At 37.2% G+C, this 7,826-nt stretch overlaps 1 protein-coding gene across 1 annotated transcript in view; it reads left to right on the top strand.

Annotated features, from left to right (window-relative positions):
• Nucleotides 1-6,653, top strand: part of txnrd2.2 (thioredoxin reductase 2, tandem duplicate 2) — a 21,980-nt gene extending 15,327 nt beyond the window's left edge. Inside the window, exons 13-17 of the mRNA XM_042753415.1 lie at nucleotides 955-1,050; nucleotides 2,274-2,366; nucleotides 3,144-3,215; nucleotides 4,098-4,195; nucleotides 4,377-6,653. Coding sequence (XP_042609349.1) covers nucleotides 955-1,050; nucleotides 2,274-2,366; nucleotides 3,144-3,215; nucleotides 4,098-4,195; nucleotides 4,377-4,500 — 483 coding nt within the window. The 3' untranslated portion in view covers nucleotides 4,501-6,653. The remainder of the gene's footprint in view (nucleotides 1-954; nucleotides 1,051-2,273; nucleotides 2,367-3,143; nucleotides 3,216-4,097; nucleotides 4,196-4,376) is intronic.
• Nucleotides 6,654-7,826: the final 1,173 nt, after the last annotated feature.

Below are 7,826 nucleotides of genomic sequence, written 5' to 3'. Positions count from 1 at the left end.
TTTTTAATGAAAGAAAACAAGATGTTAAGCCGCACCTGGTTACTGCCAAGAAATGCATTTACTATACAGCTGCCTGGGCGGTGTCACACACACACACACACACGCACACTATGAGCCAAACACCCGAAGCGGTTTCTTGGACAGCAGGATATACAGAAGTTATCAGACTGGTTGCTGATGCCATTAGTCAGTGAATGAGAATTCGCCCCATGGTGCTGCATGTTCCTGTGTTGTTACTGTAGGCATGTTTTTCACAGCGCTGATTGGCAGCCGTCCACTTCTGTGCTGTAATCATCATCGTGACTGACAGCCGTGTAATGTTGAGATGATAGTAATCTCTGAAATGTCTGATCAGGCTAATCGCACTTAGATTTACACTTAACGACACAGCATTTAAACATAATGCAGAGGAAATATTTGCTTAGAACTTTTCCGTTGTATTGTTGTGCGCTACCTGAGCTGCCCAGAACTTTTAGACTGGATTTGCTGTTTAATGTGTTTATACAGTTAACTATTATAGTATTAATTAATATTTTTAATTGTCGCTTATTATAATAGTTTTTATAGTATTAATTAATATTTTTAATTGTCGCTTATTAATTTTATTATACAGTTAACTATTATAGTATTAATTAATATTTTTAATTGTCGCTTATTCTTTACTGTAATTAATTTTCATTTTAATTTTAGATTAGTAATTGTAGATACTTTAACTTAACAGTTTATTTCAATTAGATGCAAAGGTAATATTTTTCATTCTCACTTGTTTTTTTTTTCTTGTAATATGTAATTTTATTTTATTTCAGCTAACAAGAAATGTAATTCTATTTCAAACAATTGTTATAGTTATAGTTATAGTTAATTTTAGTTAACAATAACAACACCGGTGTGTGTGTGTGTGTGTGTGTGTGTGTGTGTGTGTGTGTGTGTGTGTGAACTCCTTCTCTGTTTCAGGGTCGTCCTGAGTTGACCCCGACAGCCATTAAGGCTGGAAAGCTCCTGGCCCGCAGACTGGTGGGCCATTCCACTGAGCTCATGAACTATGACAATGTGAGTTTGCTGTTACATGCATATGCTTTCATTCTCGTTCGTTCTTTGTTTCTTGCTGGTTTCTAAGCAAATCACACAACACCTATATTTCACCTCAAAATCAAAAGGAACAAATAAGAATTTATCTTTTTCGAGAAATGAGGAGAAGAATTGTTGAATAAAGTCATTATTTTTGTTTTCTTCACGTACAAAAAGTATTCTCGTTGCTTCATAACGTTACGGTTGAATCATTGATGGAAGATGGACTATTTTGACGATGCATTTCATACTTTCCTGGACCTTGACACTGTTATTTATTTGGCAGTCTATGGGACAGTCACAAGCCTCCCGGTTTTCATCCAAAATACCTTATATTGTGTTCCGAAGATGAACAAAGCTTTTAAGGTTTGGAACAACATGGGGGTATTTTATGATTATCGGGCTTTATGACAAGATTAATGAAAAAAGTTTCATTTTGGGTTGGAGTAACCCTTTAAGATTATTTGTATTGTGATTTTCAGGACAAGTAAAACATTTACTACAAAGAACCGTAAAACATTACTGTAATGACAAGAAATCCCATTTTTATGGACAAAAGTTAAATATATATTATTGAAATTGTAAAATTATAAATCACAGTAGTATTTGATGTGCTACCTGTACTTAGTGGTTTTACCTTTCTATAAAACATTTACATTAGTATCTTTCACATTTTTATATATGTATAATTACAGTTTTTCCAACTATTATTAAATATAATTAATACAATTACTAAAAAAAATACAAACAACGATTTATGCTGATTTAATTAAAAAAATATTCTTGTTAGAGTATTTTTTGATAATGTAATCATAATCTATTAGGATAACAGGAATTACCAAAAAAACTGGACAAATTACTGTGATGAGAATAAATTGTGAGAATATTGTCATAACAAATAATGTCTTAGTGCAACGAAAATGATTTTGATTTTAACAATAAGAAAAATATATTTGAAATGCCCTATTTTGTGAGATTTACTTTTCTAGTGCTCATTTTGTTTTGTTTTGTTTTGTTTTTGTTTTGTTTATTTTGAAAAAAAAAAATTATTATATGAATCTTCTCCACTCCAGTTAATTTATGTTTTGTTTTGTATGCTGATTAGTTTGCTTGAGTCTTTTGTATAGTGTATGTGTTTTATAAGGTTGTGTGTGTGTGTGTGTGTGTGTGTGTGTGTGTGTGTGTGTGTGTGTGTGTGTGTGTAGGTGGCCACTACAGTGTTCACTCCACTAGAATATGGCTGTGTAGGTCTGTCTGAAGAAGAGGCTGAAAGGAGACATGGAAAAGACCAGATTGAGGTAAAAGCAATTTTGCCATGGGTGCTGTTAAACACAACATGAAGTTCAGTTATAAAATGACAAAAGCAGCATTATAAATAAATGTTTAATACATGATTAATAATAGCAGTAAACTTTACTAACACCAAGTAATATAGTTTATTATCCAAACTGTGGGCTTTGCACAATTGGCGAGCAAACATATTAGTTTTTTAGTACTGAAGTGCAGCGACAGGTTTGTTTATTAGCTATTTTACAATTCCTTTGAACATGCAGTCTGTCCTTTTAGTGATTGATTCTAACCTAACCATAATTTAAAATATGAAAAAAAAAAAAAAAAAAAATTAGGCTCATGATATGTATTTATGCGTATATGATTGCTGTTGTGAATATCCTACTGAATACGTGCATGTATGTTATAGTGGGCCCTCGCACACCTGCATGGCTCTAAAGCCTAAAGCATTCGGAAAGGGCTGTGCCTCGGGTTTGATTGACAGGTGTGCAGGAGGGCTGACTGATGCTTGTAGAGGTTGATGAGAGATGACGCAGCATCCCACTGGCCCTTGCAGCTGTGAGCAGCGTGTGTCAGCTCGCCAGAGCGCTCGCTCTTAAGCATGTTCAGTATTTATGATTTCAGCACCCCAAAAATGTTTAGAGCAGCAACACAGACACAAACCATAACAGTAGCAGCACTTGCTTCCAAGTGCTTGTCTAAAATGACGAGCTCAAGTGGCTGATGATGCAGGAAATGATGTTGTTGTTGGTGGATCATAGTTTTTGTGTTGTCTGGTTTAACAGGTGTACCATGCCTTCTACAAACCCCTGGAGTTCACCGTAGCTGAGAGAGATGCCACTCAGTGCTATATCAAGGTATATTACATATGTGTGTGTGTGTGTGTGTGTGTGTGTGTGTGTGTGTGTGTGTGTGTGTGTGTGTGTGTGTGTGTGTGTGTGTGTGTGTGTGTGTGTGTGTGTGTGTGTGTGTGTGTGTGTGTGTGTGTGTGTGTGTATATGAGGTGGTGACATAAAAAAGGGAACTGACACAAAATCAAACTTCAAATTAAAAACAACCACCCTATCAACACACACTGTAGCAACAGACTGAAAACCACTCAGTAGCCAAAAAGCAAAACCCTGGCAGCTATCTTCAACAGCCCAGTATCATGTCACTGACTTTTGCATGGACAAACACCAGTTGTAGTTTTGTCTAATATTTAAACACAGTTGAATTTATACATATTCATTTTTCGATGGTCTGAAGTTTTAAACTTAGTCACTACCTTGGTTCTCTCTTTGATTCTGATGAAGGTTTTACACTACTATTCAAAGACATTTTTACATTTTTGAAAGAAACTGATGCTTCTGTTCACTAAAATAGCATGAATTGATCAAAGTACAGTAAAAATAGTAATACTGCAAAATATTACTGTATGAAATGACTAATTTTCAATATAATTAGATTTTTATCTCTGATTTTTGCTTTTGAATTCCCGTCTTCAGAAGCCATTACTCCAGTCTACAAAAAAAATTTTGAGTTCAAACCTTTCGTTAACACAATTTTTGCAGTTGCTTATATTGATTACACTCACAAATTTATAATCAGAAAATATTTATAACATTTATGAATGGCGTTACTGTCGTTTTTTTATGAATTCTATGCATCCAAGATGAGTAAAATAATAGATTTCTTCTAAAAATTCAGTTGAATGGTAGTAATAACTAATAACTGAATCCATGTTCTCTCCCTCTCAGGTGGTTTGTCTACGGGAGGGTGATCAGCGTGTGCTGGGTATGCATTTTACCGGACCGAACGCTGGTGAGGTCACACAGGGCTTTTCTCTGGGCTTCCAGTAAGTTCCACACGTCTTCTAACCTGCTCATGCTGTTGAACTGGAATCAGATTACATTCATTTGTTCTGTTATCGCTCAGGTGTCTGTTTCGTTGCACATGCATTTGCGTGAAAATTCAAATCTGTGAATAACAACAGCTGTGGATGAATGAATACAGAGTCTGTGTGTTTTTATCTGCAGGTGTGGGCTTACCTACGAACACCTCAGGAATACGGTCCGGACACACCCCACCTGTGCCGAGGAGCTTGTCAAACTCAACATCACTAAACGCTCGGGTCTCGACGCCACAGTAACAGGCTGCTGAGGTTAAGCATCCCCTCCCTGATCGCACGAGCACATGGGAACCAATATAAGGGTAGTGATAATGTGAGTTAGCAGCCGCAGGAAGCATCTCATGAAAATTCAGGAAATCTGTCTCAGTTTTTACGTAAAAACCACAGAACCAGATCTATTTCGGTGTAATATATGACATTTAAAATAATAATTCTGGGGGTCAGTACTAACAAGTATGTCCTCCGTTGCCACCGTGATGTATTGTTTTTAAACCAAGTCCAGGAGAGTTCAGCTAGCTTTTTACCACAGGTCAAGATAATCCAATAAAGTCCTCATGATTGCTCTCCAGAATAAGAACACAGATCCAGGTTAGAGCAACACGAACCGCAAGCGCCTCTGCGAACAGATAAACACGGCCATAAATCAGGATTAAGGCCCCATTACAGTTTGCTGAAATGAGAAACGTTGGAGAAAGTGGCCTAATGTTTCTGAAATATATTCTGCAAATATTGTTGTTTCTCTGGCTGTACTTCCTGTCCATTAGTCATGCGCCGCTCCTGACACTGATGGATGGGATAGGCCCGTCACTGCGCTGACACCACCCCATTTCCCAGGGAAGTAGACAAACACTCGGTGAGCTGCGTGTCACTCAAACACAGAACCTGGTCGTGGACAGAGTGAGCGCTTGTTTAGTCCTGGACTTCAGGAGGTTCCCCAGTGCACAGCGGGAGCAGAGAGTACACAGTACAATAACATACTCTCCTGCCCCTGATCTCTCTGGGTAAAACCTGAAAGTCCAAAGGAGGCATCAGTACCGCTGGCTACCTAAAGGTGGCAGTGTTAGCTTCCTTTTCCCCCTGTTCTTCACTCACACATGTGAGGATAAAAATCTCTGAGCTGTGTAGTCATTATGAATTCAAGTCACAGTTAATCACTGGCAGAATGTTAAGATTAATTGAACACTTACTGGGCATTTGTCGCTCCATAGGTTTAGCTTATCTGTTGTTTGTGTACTTGGCTAATAGCTTTGGCCCACGGTGCTGCCGCCCGCTTTGAGGGAAGTTAAACTGCAACTATTCCCAAAAGTTCAATTCATTTTATGACAGGAAATCTGTGACATCTGTGTACTTTCAAACCAGATAACGTATGAAAAGCATATGTGCATTTTGAAATACATTGATATGCAAGTGCAATTGTAATTAAACATTTTTCAGAGCTCTGAAAGGGATAGTTCAGCCAATAATGAAGATTCTTTTATTATTTACTCATTCTTATGTCAGTCCAATCCTTTATATTGTTCTTTATTCATAAGAAAACTGATGAAGGCATTTTGAATTGTATTGGTTGCTCTTTTGTCCATTTAATTATAATAGAGACAAGCCGAAACATCATAAAAGTGATCCATCTGACGTGTGCATTGTATTCCTTGAATTGTGAAGTCATATGATTGGTTTGTGTTAGGAACAGAATGAAATTGTGTTGTTTTTGACTGCAAATATTCCATCTTAGCTCTCTTTGCTGTGTTCATGAGAAGAGAATAGTTGCGGTGCCCAGTTTCATAAACGAGTCATTGAGTCTTATTGAGTCAATAATTCAGTTCATCCACAAAGCATGTCTGCATGTTTCTTTCACAAATTTGACTGATCTGTTTTGTTTTGTTTTTTAGTTCAAAATCAATAACCAATAAGTGTATAACAGCTTAAAGTTCTCTGTTCCTCACACAAACTATCAAATGACTTCAAAAGACTTGGAATACAGCGCATGAGTCGCATGAGCCACATTTATGATTCTGTAATGGTTATTTGATATCATATTTTACAGCTTGAATGTTTCAGTCCAGTTCACTGTAGCATGGAAAAGAGCAACCAGAATAATTGTTTCATGCAAGCCTTTACACAGAAGAAATACAGGTTTGGAAGAACATAAGGGGTGAGTAAATAATGGCAGAATTTTCATTTTTGGACAAAATATGCTTTTAGTGGTTTAATAATAAAGTTGAAATTGGAAAAAGTTCTGTAGTTATACATGATGCATGTGAAACAAATATGTGATCACATTTAGAAACACTGTTTTAATGGCCCATAGTTCACCCAAAAAATGCAAATTCTGTCATCATGTACTCACCCGATGTCATTCCAAACCTGTAAGAGTTTATTTTGTTTGCTGAACACAAAATAAGAAATTCTGAAGAATGTTAGTAACCAAGCAGTTTTAGTTTGGAGACATTTCTCAAAATATTTTATTTTATGTTCTGTTACAAAGTCATTCATACAGGTTTGAAATAACATGAGGGTGAGTAAATGATGGCAGAATTTCACTTTTGGATGAACTATCCCTTTAACATTCACCAAGCCATTTATCTTTAATTAATCAAATGCCTTTATGAGTATGGTTTCCCACAAATACTTGTGCAAAATTTAAATTGGAGAATGCGATAGAAGTAGAAGTGTATGAGGTGGAAGAACGGTCCTGCTGGAGTTTGTTTTTGTTTGAAGTCTAATCTGCCCTGGCTCTGATTAATGAGCCTGAGAGTGGAGTGACAGCCTGCCGTGGAGAGGAGCACTGCGCTACCAGGTTTATTTGTACCCAGGGCTGATGGGAAGAGGGGGGAACCATGTGCTCGACTCAGGGATGGGGTGCTGACTGAAGAACCCTGACCCCAACACACTACCACCAACAGCTTGGCTCTATCAACCCACACACACACACACACACACACACACACACACAGCCAGTGGGTGGAGCTGCACCACAACATTGAAATATGCGGGTGTATGTTTTTCTAAAGTTTACTGATATTCATGTTATGACCAGCATAATTGTCATGTTACCAGTATGATCCTCAAATGTTGAGACTTTGGTACATTTTTTTAATGTTAAATTTAAATGTTGACATAGCAGTTAAAAGTCATCTCACTCAAATGCTGATCAAATGTGCTTTAGACACATTACTTGCTGTCCGATCCCCACATTCACACACAGTAAGGGGTCAGGGTTTAACTTTCAAGGACCCAGCTAATGATGACTTGCACTAAAAGCCAAAACTGGAGAGGGCGAGTCTGATGATACTTGGCGTCATATTTATTTCTGTAAATAGAGGAGCCTGATTTGGCATTAAGCCATGCACTTGATGATTTAGTAAGTAAGATATACAAATTGCACCATTAAAATAATGATGGATTCAATTCTGGCTTCTGTTTCTTTCAGGTGGTGTGAACTTAACTTGTTCCAAATCTTAGTAAGCTGCCTCACAGACTGCTATCTCCATAGGCAGCAACCTTTTTAGGGGCCTTTCACACAGAATGCATTCTTGCATTTCATCTACAGTTTTTTTTTTCTTTTTAAATGGTACATATA

This window comes from Cyprinus carpio, chromosome A5 (assembly GCF_018340385.1).
Source record: "Cyprinus carpio isolate SPL01 chromosome A5, ASM1834038v1, whole genome shotgun sequence".
NCBI classification, from domain to species: domain Eukaryota; kingdom Metazoa; phylum Chordata; class Actinopteri; order Cypriniformes; family Cyprinidae; genus Cyprinus; species Cyprinus carpio.
This window is presented reverse-complemented; position numbering and strand designations above follow the sequence as displayed.